At 43.3% G+C, this 20,796-nt stretch overlaps 1 protein-coding gene across 1 annotated transcript; it reads right to left on the reverse strand.

The window, feature by feature from the left end:
* Positions 1-653: 653 nt before the first annotated feature.
* LOC143767262 (uncharacterized) lies at positions 654-20,537 on the reverse strand. Its single transcript, XM_077255468.1, has 7 exons — positions 20,450-20,537; positions 12,778-12,927; positions 12,469-12,648; positions 12,262-12,385; positions 12,089-12,186; positions 10,993-11,083; positions 654-3,613 (listed from the first exon to the last, which is right to left on the reverse strand). The coding sequence occupies exons 1-7, from the start codon at positions 20,474-20,476 to the stop codon at positions 2,499-2,501; spliced, it is 1,785 nt and encodes a 594-aa protein (XP_077111583.1). The 5' UTR covers positions 20,477-20,537; the 3' UTR covers positions 654-2,498.
* Between the last annotated feature and the right edge of the window lie 259 nt (positions 20,538-20,796).

Genomic DNA, 20,796 nt, shown 5'->3' on the forward strand with positions numbered 1-20,796 from the left:
AGAGGGAGCAAGAAGAGAGATGGGAGGACAGTTCAAGGTAGACGTGTTGTTCCAGTAGTTTTGAGGCATAGGGGAGAAGTGATATAGGGCGATAGCTAGATACAGAGGATGGGTCAAGAGAGGGCTTTTTGAGGATAGGTGTGATGGAGGCATGTTTAAAGCTTGAGGGGAAAACACCATTTGTTAGTGATAGGTTGAAGAGATGGGTTAGGGTTGGGATGAAGATTGTGGTGAGGTTTGGGATGAGGTGGGTTGGGAGCGGGTCAAGTGCACAGGTGGTGAGATGCGATCTTGAGAGTAGAGTGGCGAGTTGATCTTCTGTAATGGTGGAGTAGTTGGTTTTGGAGGTGGAGGGTAGGGAAGTTGGGAGGAAGGGCTCTGGGGCTTGTTGACCAAAACTGTCTCTGATGTTATCAATCTTCTGCTTGAAGAATGAGGCAAAGTCTTCAGCAGAGATAAGTGAGGAGGGAGGAGGTGCTGGGGGACGGAGGAGAGAATTGAAGGTGTTGAATAACTGTTTAGGGTTGTGAGACAGGGAGGATATGAGAGATGAGAAGTAGGTTTGTTTAGCTGTGGCGAGTGTATGAATGGATAGTGACGCCATGAAGTGCTGCCAAACACTTGTCCACATCTACAACTGATGAAATAGAGTATGCACATGAACCAATTTTATTGGATAGCTTAATGACAGTGGATTACAGTGGCATGCAAAAGTATTCCCCTCCCCTTGACTTTTTACGTATTTTGTTGCATTACAACCTGTGTTTAAATATTTTTGTTAATCGATTTGTGTGCAATGCATAAGCACTAAATAGTCTAAGTTGGTGAAGTGAAGGGAGAAAAATATAGGCATAAATTACATTTATGGGATTGAATAACTAAAAATTGGCATGTGCATATGTATTCACCCCTTTTGCTATGAAGCCCCTAAAAATGTCTGGTGCAAGCAATTACCTCCATAAGTCACATGAGTAGTGAGAGGACGTCCCCCTGTGTACAATCTAAGTGTCACATGTCGGTCAGTATAAACACTTTACCTTTTCTGAAACGCCACAGAAGCTGCAACACCATTAAAAAGAGGCACCACTAACCAAACAACACAATGAAGACGAAGGAGATCTCCAAACAAGTCAGGGACAAAGTTATTGAGAAGTACAAGTCAGGGTTGGTTTGTAAAAAAAAAAATCCCACTTTTTGATGATCCTCCAGAGCACTATCAAATCCATTATTATCAAATGGAGAGAACATAGTACCGCAACAGATGGAGGTTCATCTTCCAACAAGACAATGACCCGAAGCATACTGAAAAAGAAACAGTGGAGTGGTTTAATGGGAAATGTGTAAATGTTTTGTAGTGGTCGAGTCTAAGCTCAGACCTTAATCCAATTGAGAGATTGTGGTCAGACTTGAAAATTGCTGTTCACCAAAGCAAACCATCTAACTGGAGCAGTTTTTTCCTGAGGAATGAGCAAAATCCCAGTGGCAAGATGTGGAAAGCTCATAGAGACTTATCCAAAGTGACTTGCAGCTGTAATTGCTGCAAAAGGAGGCTCCACAAAGTACTGACTTTGGGGGGCTGAATACTTATGCACACTGAAGTTTTCAGTTATTTTGTCCTATTGTTGTTTGCTTCCCAATAAAAATAAATCCAAAGATTCACAGTTGTAGGCATGTTCTTTACATGAGCTGATGCAAACTCTCAAGTAAAACATTCAAATTCCAGGTTGTGCATTAGCAAAACACAAAAAATGCCGGGGTGGGGAGGGGCGTGTGAGTACTTTCGCAAGCCACTGTATGTGGCAAGCCATTTGATGGAGAGGTAAAAAGAGCAGCTCATTCGTGGCTCGCAGATCAGAGAAAAAAAATGTTGAATGAGGGAATACGAAACCATGGTGACAAGTGGAAAAAGTGTATTGAAAACAATGCAGATTATTTCGAAAAATTATGTATGTTGGTTCTGAAAGTTGTTTACAAAAAATTCTACAGCCAGAATACGTATTAATTTTGACCCACCCTTGTACTTGTTTTTATATAATAGATGTTTATTGGTAATTGCATACATGTATTAATCAACACTTAGTGCTGTAAATGCTCTCCTGTTTGATTCTTTTGCATGACATGCTGTGGAGTCGGTAAGCCAAACACCTCTGACTCCTACTCCTCAATTACTGTGACTCCGACTGCAACTCCTGACTCCACAGCACTGGACTCACTACTGAGCATGTGCATAAAGTGTAGAACAGATCCATCTCACAAAAAAAGCCTAGATCCTTAGATCTGGAACAGAACAGATAATTATAAGAGGCTTCATAACTTTCCAAAATTCTTATGAAAAAAATTTACTGCTCATACTGCAGTGAACTACTGTACCCAATTTATTATATATTTTAGGAGTCTGAGTCTGTCCATTTTACACCGACTTCACCAAAATAGAAACCAACTCAGTCTCCACAGCCTGATATGACTTGATCTGTTGTTTTTTTTCTTTCTAGAATTTGTCAATAAACTGATTTAATGGAAAAAGAAAATGGAGTTTTATCTTTGTGAATTCTCTGATGTTTAAGAAAATTTGATTTGTTTGCAAAACACTTTCCACATACAGAACATGAAAATGGCTTCTCCCCTGTGTGAGCTCTTTCATGTTGAATTAGATATGAGTTTTGGCGAAAACACTTTCCACACACAGAACATGAAAATGGTTTCTCCCCTGTGTGAATTCTCTGATGTCTAACAAGATCTGCATTTTGGTTAAAACATTTCCCACATTCCAAACATAAAAATGGCTTCTCACCTGTGTGACTTCTCTGATGAATAACAAGTTTTGATCTATTGTTATAATGTTTCCCACATTCTGCACATGAAAATGGCTTCTCCCCTGTGTGAATTGTCTGATGTCTAACAAACGTTGATCTCTGGTTAAAACATTCTCCACATACTGAACATGAAAATGGCTTCTCTCCCGTATGACTTCTCTGATGTTTAACAAGATCAGATTTCTGAAACCAACATTTCCCACATTCTAAACATGAAAATGGCTTCTCCCCTGTGTGAATTCTCTGATGTCTAATAAGAATTGACTTGCGATTAAAACACTTTCCACATTCAGAACATGAAAATGGCTTCTCCCCTGTGTGAGTTTTCTGATGTGTAACAAGAATTGATTTATGGTTAAAACATTTTCCACATTCAGAGCATGAAAAGGGCTTTTCTCCTGTGTGAATTCTCTGATGTCTAACAAGATCAGATTTCTGAGAACAACATTTGCCACATTCAGAACACGAATAGGGCTTCTCCCCTGTGTGAGTTCTCAGATGTTTAACAAGATCGGATTTCCGAGAAAAACATTTCCCACATTCGGAACATGAAAATGGCTTCTCCCCAGTGTTTTCTCTTTGATTTTCAACATCCATGGTATTATTTTTATCTTGCTGTGACGAATCAGTAGATAGACCCTGTTGAGAAGGATCAGGTGACATAACTTTGCTGTGAAGAATTGGATCTGTATCTGGGACAATGGTAATGGAATATTCTTCATATGCATCTGGTGTGATATCATCTTCTACTTTAAAATCTGAAATTATAACGTGTCCCTCTGAATTGTTGGTACAGTCGTCTGTCAAGATTAAAAACAATTTTGTCTTTTTTTAATAACAGTGCTTTCACATCATATCAATTATTTATTTCATTACATTTCTATATAAAAAGGTCTGTACAAATTGCAGCCCAGTTCAATGTACAACTGACTAATCTCCTACTTACACATCCACCCACCAGACTTCTGTCTACATGTCTGGTTCAATCTTTGACCACGCTTAGGGTGACACACAAAGCTTACTAACAATTTGCCTCACCTTACTGGTAAGCATAGTTAACAAAATTCAGATATTGGGACACCGTTACAGCCGCAGATCTTTATTCTTAGAGCAGTGACTGAATCAGAGCTGCCCTCGTGACTGAAACCAGAACACTGCTAGGGGGAATTACGTTAATTTTCTCCCCACAACATTCAGCTATGTGCAGGCGCTATTAACTGGCAAATTAAGCCCATATCTGCAGGTTAGTCGCGCTTTTGCTGGTAACAGGTTCCCTTTAAAGCAGTTAAAACAGGCTTTCTTCCCTGCCTCAGTTTTCCATGGGCATAATCCCCATTAGGTTTCATTCAGACGTCGGTATTTCTCATAGAAGATGTATCAGTGCGCTTTTCAGGTAGAACTCATATCTTAATTAGTCTATGGAGTAGTATACATGTCTGATTTGTTGTGAGTGGTCTGCACATGAGCATGGAGACTTGTCCACTGTGAGGCTATGTGCACACTCTGCAGATTTCGCTGTGGAACCGCAGCGTTTCCGCAGCTGCGGGTCCGCAGCGGTTTCCCATGAGTTTACAGTACAATGTAAACCTATGGGAAACAAAATCCGCAGTGCACATGCTGCGGAAAAAAACGCGCGGAAACGCAGCGGTTTATATTCCGCAGCATGTCAATTCTTTGTGCGGATTCCGCTGCGGGTTTACACCTGCTCCAATAGAAAACTAGAAAAAAACATTCTCCAAACCATTCTTAGCTACATGTATAGCGGTGCGTTAATTCGCATCTGTATGCTGATTGCATACTGTGATAATAGCGACTCAAATATACAGAATATAAACAAAAAAAGAGAACTGAGTCAATACTAGTTTAACATACAAAGTTAACAATATTTTATTTTGAACCTGCAAATCACACAACAGTCAATACAAAAGTTAAAAAAGCAACGTATAGAGCAGTACAAAGAAGAACTATATATACTGGGTCAGTGACAAAAAATCCAAGATGATGAGTACCGCTCACAATGCAAAGCACCATGGGCAAATATAGAAAAAAGGAAGGTACAATTACTGCTATAAATGTTAATTCATTAAGTGGCTGATAAATTGGCTCAGCTGCGAGGCATATATTGGTCATAGTAAATTTCCAATAGGTGCAACCAGCTACCAGCAAAAAATTCAAAGAAAGGACCTCCTGACTCCAAACAGCTATATATGTATTGGCCACATTCACTATATACCACACATGAATAGACAGTAGCAAGGTCAATAAATAAAGTTAAGTTCTATTACCCATAGTGGTGCAAAGCAGGTGAGCTGGGACTCACTCCCCAACGTACGTTTCGGTACAGATCTCCTTCTTCAGGGGGCGTGTCCAATAGAAAACTGCAGGTGAAAACCCGCAGAGGAAACCGCACTAGAAACCTCGATAAATCCGCAGCGGTTTTGCACTGCGGTTTTATCAAATCCGCTGCGGAAAATTCCGCAATGGAATCCGCAGCGTGTGCACAAGCCCTTAATCCAAGTGTCGGATCAAACTCGCCAATGCAAGTCCATGGATCCCTGAAAAAATATCAGAAAGCATTTGGATGCCATCTGTATGCTGCTCATTTCTCACAGACTAGTTGATAGGAGAAGCTTGAGAAAACTCCATTTTTTTCCCAACTGATGAAATCCTGACCAAACACTCATGTTACACATTGACCAAACCGTATTCAAAACACTAATGGAAATTAGTCAATTTTTGCATAGAGAAAAATCAAAGACGTGCGAAGGAGCACGAAGTCTTTAAAGTTCAATTTGGAATTTGACATTTCTACTGTTGGTGAGCTGTCTGAACCCCTTTACGAGGCAGCACGTTTTCATTTTTGTGGTTCGGTTTTTTACTCCCCTTCTTCCCAGTGCCATAACTTTTTATTTTTCCGTCAACAGCCCCATGTGAGGGCTTGTTTTTTGTGGGATGAGTTGTACTTTTGAACAACACATTTGCTTTTACCATATAGTGTACAGGAAAATGGGAAAAAAAATTCCAAGTGCGGTGTAATTGCAAAAAAAAATGCAATTCCACAATTGTTTTTTCTTTTACCATGTTCACCAAATGCTACAACTGACCTGCCATTATGATTCTCCAGGTTATTACAACTTTGTAGATACCAAACATTTCTAGGCTTTTTATTTAACCCCTTTGCCCCCAAGGGTGGTTTGCACGTTAATGACCGGGCCAACTTTTACAATTCTGACCACTGTCCCTTTATGAGGTTACAACTCTGGAATGCTTCAACGGATCTTGGCGACTCTGACATTGTTTTCTCGTGACATATTTTACTTCATGATAGTGGTAAAATTTCTTCGATATGACTTGCGTTTATTTGTGAAAAAAACGGAAATTTGGCAAAAATTTTGAAAACTTTGCAATTTTCCAACTTTTAATTTTTATGCCCTTAAATCACAGAGATATGTCACACAAAATATTTAATAGGTAACATTTCCCACATGTCTACTTTACATCAGCACAATTTAGGAACCCAAATTTTTTTTTGTTAGGGAGTTATAAGGGTTAAAAGTTGACCAGCAATTTCTCATTTTTACAACACCATTTTTTTTTTAGGGACCACATCTGATTTGAAGTCATTTTGAGGGGTCTATATGATAGAAAATACCCAAGTGTGACACCATTCTAAAAACTGCACCCCTCAAGGTGCTCAAAACCACATTCAAGAAGTTTATTAACCCTTCAGGTGTTTCACAGGAATTTTTGGAATGTTTAAATAAAAATTAACATTTAAATTTTTTTTTACACAAAATTTATTTCAGCTCCAATTTGTTTTATTTTACCAGGGGTAACAGGAGAAAATGGACCCCAAAAGTTGTTGTACAATTTGTGCTGAGTACGCTGATACCCCATATGTGGGGGTAAACCACTGTTTGGGTGCACCGCAGAGCTCGGAAGGGAAGGAGCGCGATTTGACTTTTCAATGCAAAATTGACTGGAATTGAGATGGAACGCCATGTTGCGTTTGGAGAGCCCCTGATGTGCCTAAACATTGAAACTCCCCACAAGTGACACCATTTTGGAAAGTAGACCCCCTAAGGAACTTATCTAGATGTGTTTTGAGAGCTTTGAACCCCCAAGTGTTTCACTACAGTTTATAACGCAGAGCCGTGAAAATAAAAAATATTTTTTTCCACAAAAATGATTTTTTAGCCCCCAGTTTTGTATTTTCCCAAGGGTAACAGGAGAAATTGGACCCCAAAAGTTGTTGTCCAATTTGTCCTGAGTATGCTGATACCCCATATGTGGGAGGGAACCACTGTTTGGGCGCATGGCAGATCTCGGAAGGGAAGGAGCGCCATTTGGAATGCAGACTTAGATGGATTGGTCTGCAGGCATCACGTTGCATTTGCAGAGCCCCTGATGTACCCAAACAGTAGAAACCCCCCCAAGTGACCCCATATTGGAAACTAGACCTCCCAAGGAACTTATCTAGATGTGTTGTGAGAACTTTGAACCCCCAAGTGTTTCACTAAAATTTACAACGCAGAGCCGCGAAAATAAAAAAATCCTTTTTTTGACCCACAAAAATGATTTTTAGCCCCCCAAATTTATATTTTCCCAAGGGTAACAAGAGAACTTGGACCCCAAAAGTTGTTGTCCAATTTGTCCCGAGTATGCTGATGCCCCATATGTTGGGGTAAACCTCTGTTTGGGCGCACGGGAAAGCTCGGAAGGGAAGGAGCACTGTTTTACTTTTTCAATGCAGAATTGGCTGGAATTGAGATCGGACGCCATGTCGCGTTTGGAGAGCCCCTGATGTGCCTAAACAGTGGAAACTCCCCAATTCTAACTGAAACCCTAATCCAAACACACCCCTAACCCTAATCCCAATGGTAACCCTAACCACACCCCTAACCCTGACACACCCCTAACTCTAATCCCAACCGTAAATGTAATCCAAACCCTAACCCTAACTTTAGCCCCAATCCTAACCCTAACTTTAGCCCCAACCCTAACCCTAACTTTAGCTCCAACCCTAGCCCCAACACTAACCCTAGCCCTAACCCTAACCCTAGCCCTAACCCTAGCCCTAACCCTAATGGGAAAATGGAAATAAATAAAAAATTTTAATTTTATTATTTTTTAAGGGGGTAATGAAGGGGGGTTTGATTTACTTTTATAGCATTTTTTATAGCGGATTTTTTATGATTGGCAGCCGTCACACACTAAAAGACGCTTTTTATAGCAAAAAAGTTTTTGCGTCTCCACATTTTGAGACCTATAATTTTTCCATATTTTGGTCCACAGAGTCATGTGAGGTCTTGTTTTTGCGGGACGAGTTGACGTTTTTATTGGTAACATTTTCGGACACGTGACAGTTTTTGATCGCTTTTTATTCCGATTTTTGTGAGGCAGAATGACAAAAAAACAGCTATTCATGAATTTCTTTTGGGGGAGGCGTTTATACCGTTCCATGTTTGGTAAAATTGATAAAGCAGTTTTATTCTTCGGGTCAGTACGATTACAACGATACCTCATTTATATAATTTTTTTATGTTTTGGCGCTTTTATACGATAAATACTATTTTATAGAATAAATAATTATTTTGACATCGCTTTATTCTGAGGACTATAACTTTTTTATTTTTTCTTTGATGACGCTGTATGGCGGCTCGTTTGTTGCGGGACAAGATGACGTTTTCAGCGGTACCATGGTTATTTATATCCGTCTTTTTGATAGCGTGTTATTCCACTTTTTGTTCGGCGGTATGATAATAAAGCGTTGTTTTTTGCCTCGTTTTTTTTTTTTCCCCTACGGTGTTCACTGAAGGGGTTAACTAGTGGGACAGTTTTATAGGTGGGGTCGTTACGGACGCGGCGATATTAAATATGTGTACTTTTATTGTTTTTTTTAATTTAGATAAAAAAATGTATTTATGGGAATAATATTTTTTTTTTTTCTTTATTTAGGAATTTTTTTTTTTTCTTTTTTACACATGTGGAAATTTTTTTTCTTACTTTGTCCCAGGGTGGGACATCACAGATCGCTGATCTGACAGTTTGCACAGCACTCTGTCAGATCACCGATCTGACTTACAGCACTGCAGGCTTACCAAGCGTCTGCACTGAGCAGGCACTCGGTAAGCCACCTCCCTCCCTGCAGGACCCGGATGCCGCGGCCATCTTGGATCCGGGCACCTGCAGCGAGGAGGAGGTAAGAGACCCTCACAGCAACGGGATCACATCGCGTTGCTCCGGGGGTCTCAGGGAAGCACGCAGGGAGCCCCCTCCCTGCGCGATGCTTCCCTGTACCGCCGGCACACCGCGATCATGTTTGATGGCGGTGTGCCGGGGGCGGTCCGTGACCGCTCCTGGCACATAGTGCCGGATGTCAGCTGCGATAGTCAGCTGACACCCGGCCGCGATCGGCCGCGCTCCCCCCATGAGCGCCGCCGATCGCGCTGGACGTACTATCCCGTCGGTGGTCATACGGGCCCACCCCATCTCGACGGGATAGTACGTCCAATGTCAGAAAGGGTTTAAGGGGTGAAAAAAAATCCAAAGTTTGTTACAAAAATGGGTCATTTTCCAAGACCCGTAGCATCTCCATTTTTCGTGATCTGGGGTTGGGTGAGGGCTTATTTATTTACACACCGACCTGACATTTTTATTGATACCATTTTGGTTTAGATACAGTGTTTTCATCGCCCGTTATTGCATTTTAATGCACTGTTGCAGTGAGCAAAAAACGTAATTCTGTAGTTTTGACTTTTTTTCCTCATTTTGCCATTTACCGATCGAATTAATCCTTTTAAAATATTGAAAGATTTTGAAAGCAGCAATACCAAATATGTGTATTGTTTTATTACTTTATTATGAATGGGGTGAATGGGTGGTGATTTAAACTTTTAATTTTTTTTATATATTTACATTTTCTTTACTTTTCACTTGCTTCAATAGTCTCCGTGGGAGACTAGAAGTTGCGCTCATCCAGCCTTTCAGCCATGCTCTGTTTAGCAGAAATGATCACTTGCCGGGCGGCGCTCATAGCAATCCAGCAAAGACAACCACCTGTAGACCCCGGTTTGTCATGCCAACCCATAGGTGACCCATAGTCATGCGACAGAGGCACCGATGGGCGGGATTAGTGACGCGCTTCCGGCACGATCGTGTTAAATTCTGCTGTCAGAGACTGACAGTGGCATTTAACAGGCGCGGGTAGATCGCGATTTCACCAGCAGCCGTTGGGGGAAGATGTCAGCTATTCAAATCAGCTGACATGTGCTGGAAAAGATGTAAGCTCATCGCAGGAGCCCACATCATACGGGGAGACCGGACACGCACCGTACATGTACGGCGCATGTCGTGAAAGGGTTAAGGAAATACTTAAAGAAAATCTTTAACTTTTTAATACTTCTCCAAAGCTTTTTCTTCCAATAAAAAGAAGGACTCGTAATTAATTGACTATTTATACATCTATCTAGCGATCTATCTATACAACATGTGCCCATCGCTTGAATCCTCAACAAGGATATAGGTCCTTACTGTTCTCCTGAACTTTTTTTTGCAGACAAGAATATGAAAGCGGAGGCCTTATCTTATTCTTTTGACTTCTGGGTGTGTGTTCTTACCAGAGCCCAGGATCTTGTTCCTGCCTTTTAACATTTCTACATTGATCCATATCATTAAGGACTTCGTAACAAACTTACACAGTTCATTTCATTGTACATTTATTTAGATGATCAGTAAATTGATTCTACAAAATGCCGAAGTTTTAATACCTGGCCTTCCTATAGTTGCTCATCTGTGCTAAATTTTATGGTTACGCACTGGCAAGCATTGACCAACATAAAAACCTTGATGTTGCATAAACTCCAAAACTATTGAATTTTTGGCTGCTCTCTTACAGTCAAATTGCTGCTCCAAAATTGTTGCACAACAGCAAGTCACATGCAAGTGGCACAAAAAGGTTTTTTTTTTGCATTGGATGGATTACAGTCTGTCTCCGACATGACGTACCATTCAATCAATGTTTTGGCTTGTGGTCTGTGAATTACTTCAGAGGAGTTTAGATTCCTCTAAGAACTATCAACCTAAGTGAAAAATGCAACTTGTAAAATTTACATAAATTAAAAACCTCTGCTGAACAGGCAGTGAATGAGTAGAATTGCATTTAGTGGTTACTACTCGCCTGGATAGTCGTCTGTACATATCTCCACTTTACACCAATCATCACCCATCGCATATGTCTCTGTAGTATTAATATGGGTCAGATCTTTATCCTGAAACAAACATGGTAAAAGTCACAGACAGATGGAGAGGTCATAAGCATTTATTTAAAGTAGAAAAAAATCAATTTGCATGATGACCATAAATGACACGACAGCAGTAGTTATCACATAGTTGCAGGTCTCCTGTATAAATCCGACTTGCCGGCTCCTAATTTTAACCAGCAGTCTCCATAGCCAAAAAATTGTGAGAAGATCCAGACAACATCTAAAGTCTATGATCATCTTTCTCCAAGTCATCTCCACCAAGTACAAAACATATACAGAATGGCCACCTAACTAGAGACACCCATCTGGTATCGCATTGGACTTTCTTTGGCCTTCAGCATACCAGAAAATTCCTAATGTCATAGGCTGCACCAGGTGTTGAGATCATTTTGCAAAAATATTGGCCTATGATAACAGGATAGCTTCTCGCAATTGCTCCAAAATAGATGGCCGTACTGACATGCTCTGAACAGCTTGTTCTATCTCGCAGGGGGTCGAATAATTTGAAGAGGCACACAGGATTCCAGAGTACCAGTTGACATGGAGTACTGAAGTGAGCCAGAGACCTTCAATGTTTTTTTCTCAAGTCAACTCATGGGTCTAATTTCTATATTGAGAAGCTTTAATCATTAAAGACAAGGGGCCCTAATAAACTGGCCATTCAGTGTATAATACTGTTGCTTTGCAGTGCTGGTATTCTGGGTTGAAATCCCACCAAAGACCACATCTGCAAGGACTTTGTATGTTCTCCCGTATTTGCGTGGGTTTCTCCTGTGTACTCTGGTTTCCTCCAACACTCCAAAGACATACTGTTATTGAAATTAGATTGTGAGCCCCAATGGAGACAGTGATGATCATGCTTGTAAAGTGCAGTGGAATTAATGGTGCTATATACAGTAAGTAGGTAAAATAAATAAATAATACTGGTGGAAAAAACAAGACTGAACACAAAACCTTCACAGCCTTCTACACATCATATGGAAGATCGTGTGACACATTCTCTCCATCTACCTGATCATCCTGAGGAACATTGGGATCTTCTTCTAAACAGTCCTGTGGAAGAAGAGGACTGGGACAGCTCTCTGGTGTTGTCATCTCACTGGATAGAACTGGAGGAAACACATACAGGGACTGAATTCATTCTTTAAATACAGATAGAGGCAATGTGCTTTTATTCCTATTACCTGGTGATGTGAGATGCCGGGGAATCTCCATCATGACGTCCTTGTACAGATCTTTGTGTCCTTCTAAATACTCCCACTCCTCCATAGAGAAATAAACGGCAACATCCTGACACCTTATAGGAACCTGACACATACAATGATACCGTCATCCCCCCGATCCCTCCATAGCGTTACTGTATAATATCCCAGCATTCCCAGCAGTGTCACCTCTCCAGTCAGCAGCTCAATCATCTTGTAGATGAGTTCTAGGATCTTCTGGTCATTGATGTCCTCATGTATCAGGGGATGAGGTGGAGCCTCCTTGATTGGGCTCGCGGGTCTTCCCCATCCCTCAGACACAGGGGCCTGACAGCGCCCACTAGAGGTCTTCTTCACTACTGTGTAATCCTGGTTATGGAGAGACACATTAATAAACCTCACTACAGACATTCCCAGAGTCCTCACCTCTCCAGTTCTGTCCATCTGTTATTCCCATAGATAAGAATGATGTAATGTGACGTCATCAGAATCTCTCACCTCTCCAGTAAGCCGGAAGAGGATCTCTAGGGTGAGGTGTAATATCCTCTCCGCCATCTTGTCCCTGTCCCTATCCATCCTTGATGAGTCAATCAGGAAAATACTCTTATATAGAAGATCTCCACTGAGAGGATCCGATATTGTTAGAACCTGAATGAGAGGAAGATGAGCCGATGTAACATTATAATGAACCGATGTAACATGCGCCACTGCTCTTTTGCCTTTACCTGAACATGCTCTTTACAGTGTCAAGGTGAAAATATACTTTCTTATATACCTTTTGTACTTTTATATATCTTATACTGTGAAACAATAAGTTTTTCCTATCTGCTAGCTAATGCAAATGTAATTGTATCTAAAGATGGCTGCCAGTGTTCATTCTTCATTTCAGTTTAGAATGTGAAGGGTTAAGTTTCATTTCTCTTGAAAAGATAACTCTGGAATGTGAAGAAAGAAGTAACCCCCGGGAGACGTTCTGACGAATCAGAGAGAGAGACTGAGCACTAGATGTATGCTGCTTAAACTCCGCCTAATGCATTCCTTTTTAGTACTGTGTATTTGGAAAATAAAGTTCAGTTGGTATGACTGTGGCTGACACATGGTCACATGAGCATGCACTGAGATTGAACCAGCTACCTGTCTGACTCATTCTTACCCGGTACCACATGCTTATAGTTTAATTTGGAATGACTGGTGAATGAGGGTATATTGTCGTTTACGACCCCGACAACAGTACTTTGCGCTGCCCTCGGCAGGACAGAGAGATGCACCTGCGCAGGAGCGTGATGCCGTTCAGTGTCTGGATGATGAAGAAAGCGTCATCCGCACAAAGAGAGAAGAGAGGAAGCGCCGTAGGTGAGTATAATTAAAGCTATTTTTTGTTTTATGGAGAACGCATTGGGATCATACAGGCAGCATTTTATTATGCTGTTACAATTTCTGGCACTACTTCATACAGGAAAAGCCTGGCGACAAGTTCCCTTTAAGCAGAAGCACATGTGCAGATGCCATCTTTGTCTAGGTGCCATATTTGTCAAAGTGTCCGGGCGGATAAATTTGGCTATTAGGCAGGGCATTTGAATCTTTGTTTTAGCTGCTATTTTCTTTCAAATGTACTGCTTATTCAGTATTTCACAGGAAACATACTAATCTTATTACCATTTATTGCATGCCTTTTCCAGTCTCCTTTAACTGGAACTCATGGTCGGTGTGTAACAAACTACCCTTATGTTCTCAACCAACTTCTTTCAAATTCTATCACTGAAATCTGGATTCAACACTTGGAGACCACCTCCACTGTTGCTCTCTTGTATGGTGGGCTACATTTTTCTCTTAACCCCAAAGAAGAGAACAAACACAAAACACTTTTCAAATTATTCCCCTGTCCTCTCACTTATGTTTCCCTCTTTTGAGGTCCACACTGTCAGACTCTTCCGCCTCTTCTCTCTGCAAAGGACACTTGTTTACTGTCCTCAGGGCCAACCCCACAAGTTCCAAGATCACTATCTAACCTGACTTCCCCAGTTTCTATCTGTGACGTACCCGATCTCCTCACTAGGAGCTTTACTATCCCTACTGAAAATCCACTCTCGACATCCGCTTTTCATATTCTCTCTCTAACTTGCTCTTTTTGTCTTCCACAACTTAATAACTCTCCTACACATGAAAACAGGAGTATACTAGACTTAGTATTCTTCCAGCTCTGCTCAGGTTACGTCTTTGCTAACTCTCCTCTCTCATGCTCTAAAAAAAAGACTTCTTTCCTGGTCGGTGAGCCGGATACCCATCTTTTCCCTTCCACTTCTTTCCTTTGTTGCTCCTTTCAGGACACCCCTACATATTGTACAAATAGAAAGTTTCATGCCATTAACACCCAGCAACTTGTGAAACATATACAGTTGTCATTGTCCCTAATAATAAACAGTATAAAAAACACTTAAAGGGTACCTGTCACCAGGTTTGGCCAATACAAGTTACAGTCACCACTTTTCAGGGCTTATATACAGTATTATATAATGCTCTATATAAGAACCCAGCACGACTCGTAAGAGAAGAAAAATAACTTTTATTATACTCACCTGCGGGGTGGTCACTGGGCCTCTTTGACCTTCCCCAGCGCTTGCGGGCAGATAAGTACACCTGCGCAGGCGTGCGATGCCGAGAAGACTGTGTGTGTGGATGATGCAGGGATGCGTCATCCACATGAACCAAGCAGGAGGACGGCATCGCAAGAAGATGGGAGGCGCCGGACTAACTTGAGCGACACCCCTCAGACCGGACCGCCCCGCAGGTGAGTATAATAGAACTTATTTTTCTTCTCTTCCAGGTCGGGTTGGGAGCTTAAATACAGCATTATAGAATGCTGTACATATAGACATATGATACAAAACCTGGCACGTCACAAACAGGTTTTCTTCATGGATGCTCTAGTGTGCCAAATGTGATTTGTGGAGAAAACAAAAATAATCACATTTGGCAGAATACTTCATCCATTGCTTTCCATTTTCACTTTTCCAAACAAGCCTACTTCACCACCAACATCACCTAATTATCCAGTAATACACTAGAAACCTGTCACTTTCTCCTTAGTCCTAAAGTGCAGGTCCCTATCACAAATCTCATTAACAATCCCCCGTCATCACTGCCCAACTAAAATATTTAACCTTTTTTACTTTTGATATATTCCTATCACTTTCAAACATACTCTAATCTCTAAACTACTGTAATGATTGGTCTAACCTGTCTAATCCACTATCGTTCAGATAACTCTCTTCTTGATTCTTTACAATCTGAATTTCTCACTTTCTATACTTTACAAAACTGCTCTTAGTAAAGGCTCAATTACCTAAATCTATGTTCAGTATTTTACATCAGTATTTGTAAGGCAAAACCAGGAGTGGGTGATAAATACAGAAGTGGTGATGTGTTTCTATGACACTTTTCCTCTGATTAAGCCATAATCAGGAGTTCAACAATCAGAGGAAAAGTATAATAGAAACATGTGCACCACTTCCGCATTTTTCACCCACTTCTGGTTTTGGCTCACAAATACCGATGTAAAATGCTGACCAAATACTGCTAGTGTGAACAGTGTCTAAAAGGTAACAACTCCTCTTACTGTAGAAGAATTGGAGGTGGTGTCTGACTCAACACCTTTTCATTGGTTATCACGGCTTGATGGACTATCTGTTGACGTTTATAAAAAATATGGGGACATCCTTCTCACTACAAATTGTTAGAAATTTTCCAAGATTACTTGGAATGAGGCTCACTGTGTGGTGTTGCCGAAACCAAGTTGGTAGAATCATATAGGCCTATGTTGCCCTTGATGACAGATGTAAACATACTAGCCAGTCTTATCAAATTACCTCAACACTCTTTTGAATTTTTAACGGATGTGTTACTCTGTAATGTCTGATATTGTTTATACATGTATCATCTAAATAGTAAAATGTAATATTCTGGGGCTGTATAAATTTAATTATTAATATTACAGCTTGGAAACTCAACACACGTGTCATATTATAAAATGACTCAAATTCCCATCAGATCCAGTGACCGATGCTCTTCTTGTATCTGATCACTGCAGGACCACCGAGGATTACCTGGATGAAGAGGGGAGTCTTCTCTATTATAGCAAAATACATTCCATCACCAATACTGCAGCAGATAGTCATTAATAAGGTCAAGAAAGTCCTATAAGGACTGCATTATCGCTAGAATTTATCAATATTTCCCCTATTCCCAGCTAAAGAACCGATCTCCCAAATACTGTTGGAAATGTAGCGCCAGGCGTCGTGCGTTGGTTGAGACACTGACATCACATCGACACTGTGGCAGCCAATCACTGAGCTCAGCGGCCCTGAATGGGGCATTCTGCTTAAAGGGCATACCTCCCAACCGTCCCGATTTCAGCGTGACAGTCCCGCTTTGGCACCGGGGTCCCGCTGTCCCGCTTCGGGCATTTAAAATCCCGAATTTGCGGCCGCCGGTGAAGCCCCGCCCACTTCCGGGACGTAGAGAGAGCCCGATTAGTACCCGCTGTTCGTTCCGTTCCCTGGGACTGCGTTGTAGCCACGCCCCCTTGAGTTGCCTCACCGCCCGCCTCCGGCTTCCTCCTCAACTATAGACGTGGGCGGACTCTGAGGACAGAGCGGCAGCACCCGGACTGGTTTCTGGCACGGGGGCAGAGTTGTGAGACACTCCGTGTCTGTGTGACCGCGGGAGCAGCGAGCGGATCTCCAGACTGTAAGTGAATGTATGTGTCTCTCCCCCTCTCCATGCAGCGCTGCCCTGCTGCGGTTACAGCAGAGACTCTGACAGCATAGGAGGACTGACAAACTAAACTTTGTCTCCCCATGGTGCGCGCACCCCGCTCCCACTCTCCCCCTGGTACCCATCCATCGGATTCTCCACCAACCTGGTGCAGCACCCCTTACATTCTATGGGGGCTGCCACCTGCCTGCGTTACATTCTATGGGGGCTGCCACCTGCCTGCGTTACATTCTATGGGGGCTGCCACCTGCCTGCGTTACATTCTATGGGGGCTGCCACCTGCCTGCGTTACATTCTATGGGGGCTGTGCAGCATTATATTCTATGGGGCTGTGCTGTATTACATTCTATGGGGACTGAGCTGTAATGCTGGATACAGCAGTCAGCGGCGCAGCTGGATGACACCATTCAGCGCCGTGGGAGTGGAAGCTGCCGGCTGCTGCGAGGGAGCGCGGTGAAAGGTGTTTGTGTGTACTGATGGAGAAGGCAATGATGGGGGTGGGGTAACCATGTGTGGCCATTATACTGCACCCAGCATTGTGTGGGGCCATTATACTGTACCCAGCATTGTGTGGCCATTATACTATACCCAGCATCGTGTGGGGCCATTATACTGTACAAAGCATCATGTGGCGCCATTATACTGTATGGACCATCACGTGGGGCAAGTATACTGTACGCAGCATCATGTGGGGCCATTATACAGTATGGAGCATAATGTGGCCAATGGCCATTGTACAGTATGGAGCGTCGTGTGTGGCCATATTTTTTTGTTCATAATTATTGTTAACGAAACATTGTGATCAGAAGTGCTAAATGGGTGTGGTTGGGGCGTGGCTAGTTGTGAAATGGGTGTGGCCTAAAATTTGCCGCGGCGCGCTATGCGCGCCGCTGACTTTGTCCCTCTTTCCCTTCCCCTAAAGTTGTGAGGTATGAAAGGGAACCTCTCACCCCCAAAATTGAAGGCGAGCTAAGCCCACCGGCATCAGGGGCTTATCTACAGCATTCTGTAATGCTGTAGACAGTGGCGTAACTACAAAGTTATGGGCCCCGGTGCGAACTTCCAAATGGGGCCCCCCCCCTACCCCCCCACACCTTCCCCCGCCTCCGCAACCCCCCCACCTTCCCCCGCCCCGCTTCCCCTAGATACGCCTCGGACTGTTGCAGGAATCTCCTGCACTGCAACATGGTGTTGGGTGCCAGCACAGCCCGCACAGTGGTATATAGAGCACAGCCCGCACAGTGGTATATAGAGCACAGCCCGCACAGTGTTATATACAGCAGAGCCCGCACAGTGGTATATACAGCACAGCCCGCACAGTGTTATATACAGCAGAGCCCGCACAGTGGTATATAGAGCAGAGCCCGCACAGTGGTATATACAGCAGAGCCCGCACAGTGGTATATACAGCAGAGCCCGCACAGGGATATATACAGCACAGCCCCCACAGGGGTATATACAGCAGAGCCCGCACAGGGATATATAGAGCACAGCCCACATCTCATCTCATCTCCCCCCCCCCCCCCCAATAATGGCCCCACAGTCCGGTTAAAAAGAAAAAAAAAAAAAACTCTCCTCACCTTTCCTTTTGCCCGCGCTGCTCCTGGCGGCTGCAGTCTGCCCAGGACACTGCAGGTGCGCGATGATATGACGTCATCGCGCACCCGCAGTGTACTGTCAGAGGCAGAGCGGGGAATGATGGGAGAGGAAGCGTCAGGTGACGCTCTCTCCTCCCATCATTGCATTGAACTATACCGGTGTCATAGACGCCGGTATAGTTAAATGCGGCGGCGGCGGCACTGGGGGGGTTCCGGGGGAGGAACAGTGCAGCGGCCCACTACTGGCATCGGCTCTTCTGGCATTTGCCAGAAGTGCCTGATGGCCAGCCTGGCCCTGCTCAGACCTGCCGGCCCGGGGCCCCTGACCTGCGGGGCCCGGTCGCAATGGCGACCGCGGTAGTTACGCCCCTGGCTGTAGATAAGCCCCCGATGTATCCTGAAAGATAAGAAAGAGAGGTTAGATTATACTCACCAGTCCGATGGGCGTCGCAGTCTGGTCCGGGGGCTCCCATCTTCATAGGATGACGTCCTCTTCTTGTCTTCACGCTGCGGCACAGGCGTACTTTGCCCTGTTGAGGGAGAGCAAAGTACTGAAGTGCGCAGGCGCCGGGAAAGGTCAGAGAGGCTCAGCACCTGCGCACTGCAGTACTTTGCTCTGCCCTCAACAGGGCAAAGTACGCCTGTGCCGCAGCGTGAAGACAAGAAGAGGACGTCATCCTATGAAGATGGGAGGCCCCGGACCGGACCGCGACGCCCATCAGACCGGACCACAGCGGGACCGCCCCTGGGTGAGTATAATCTACCTCTTTTTCTCATCTTTCAGGATACATCGGGGGCTTATCTACAGCATTACAGAATGCTGTAGATACGCCCCTGATGCCGGTGGGCTTAGCTCGCCTTCGATTTTGGGGGTGACAGGTTCCCTTTAAACTCGAGCTGCCAACATGATGTTCGTGCCGCAGCCAGTGCCAGACACTGTATATTCGCCAGGGTGGTGAGTACAGAACAGTTTGCAGCCGTGGATGACCATTAACTGAAAAGGGACAACAGCTTTAAGAAAAAAAAAAAAAGAAAAATTGTTTCCCGTCACCACTTTCCGAGACCTGTAGTTTTTATATTTCTTCATTGATGGAGCTGTGAGGAGTATTTTTTACAGTTTTATTTTTTATATATACATTTTGATCGCTTTTTGTTGCAATTGTTATAAAGCCGAGATTATTGAACAATGGCACTTCTGACACTTTTTTTTGTCTTTCCTATAAGGGTGCATTCATTTTATGTATTCATATATTAGACTTTTAAAGACACAGCAATATCAAATATTCATTTTTTTATGGGAAATGGGGTGAGGGGGGAATTTAAAATTATTGTTTAGTTTTTAAAAAATTTATTAGGCCATGATCCCACATAGAGTAAATGGTGCGGAATTGTGTGCAGAAAATCTTTGTTAATTGTCAAAGGTGGTGCGTTTTCATGAAAGCTCCTGCCCGTTGTGCGTCTGGACATTCTGCGTGTTCACATTTAGGCTACATGGGAACACGGCCTTAGGATTATTCTTCCTTTTTTTTTTTCGAACCTGCAATCATTTGATCACTATTACATAGTATCATATACTGAAGAGATCGATCTTCACCAGAATGGGAGATAAACTCCAATATACACTACACAATGTACACGGATTACATCCTACTGCTGCTGGAGAAGATAAAGGCTGATCGGTGGCGGGAATGATGTCAGAGCCAAAAACCTCACACTGAAGAGCTATCCTGGGGAGAAATCATCAATATGTCACTGCCGAACATGAGAACCATTCCCAGTAATAACAAACACCCACCTACCTCCACCTGCAGAGCCGCACACCACATATATGGCTGTTCTGTGCGCACAGGACCTGGGATGAGGTCACAGGAGGGGAGGAGCCAGGGGTCACATGATCAGGGGTCTCAGTGTACGCAGGACTCTGCTAGGCTGGTTGTCATGGTGCTGGATGAGGGGGAAGTTTATGTGTGGGGTCAGGAGGGGTTTATAGGGTGGATGTAGCGGAGCCGCGTGTGTACGAGGTGTACGGAGCGGAGCCGCGTGTGTACGAGGTGTACGGAGCGGAGCCGTGTGTGTACGAGGAGTACGGAGCGGAGCCGCGTGTGTACGAGGTGTACGGAGCGGAGCCGCGTGTGTACGAGGTGTA

The sequence above is a fragment of the Ranitomeya variabilis genome, chromosome 4 (genome assembly GCF_051348905.1).
Source record: "Ranitomeya variabilis isolate aRanVar5 chromosome 4, aRanVar5.hap1, whole genome shotgun sequence".
Taxonomy (NCBI): Eukaryota; Metazoa; Chordata; class Amphibia; order Anura; family Dendrobatidae; genus Ranitomeya; species Ranitomeya variabilis.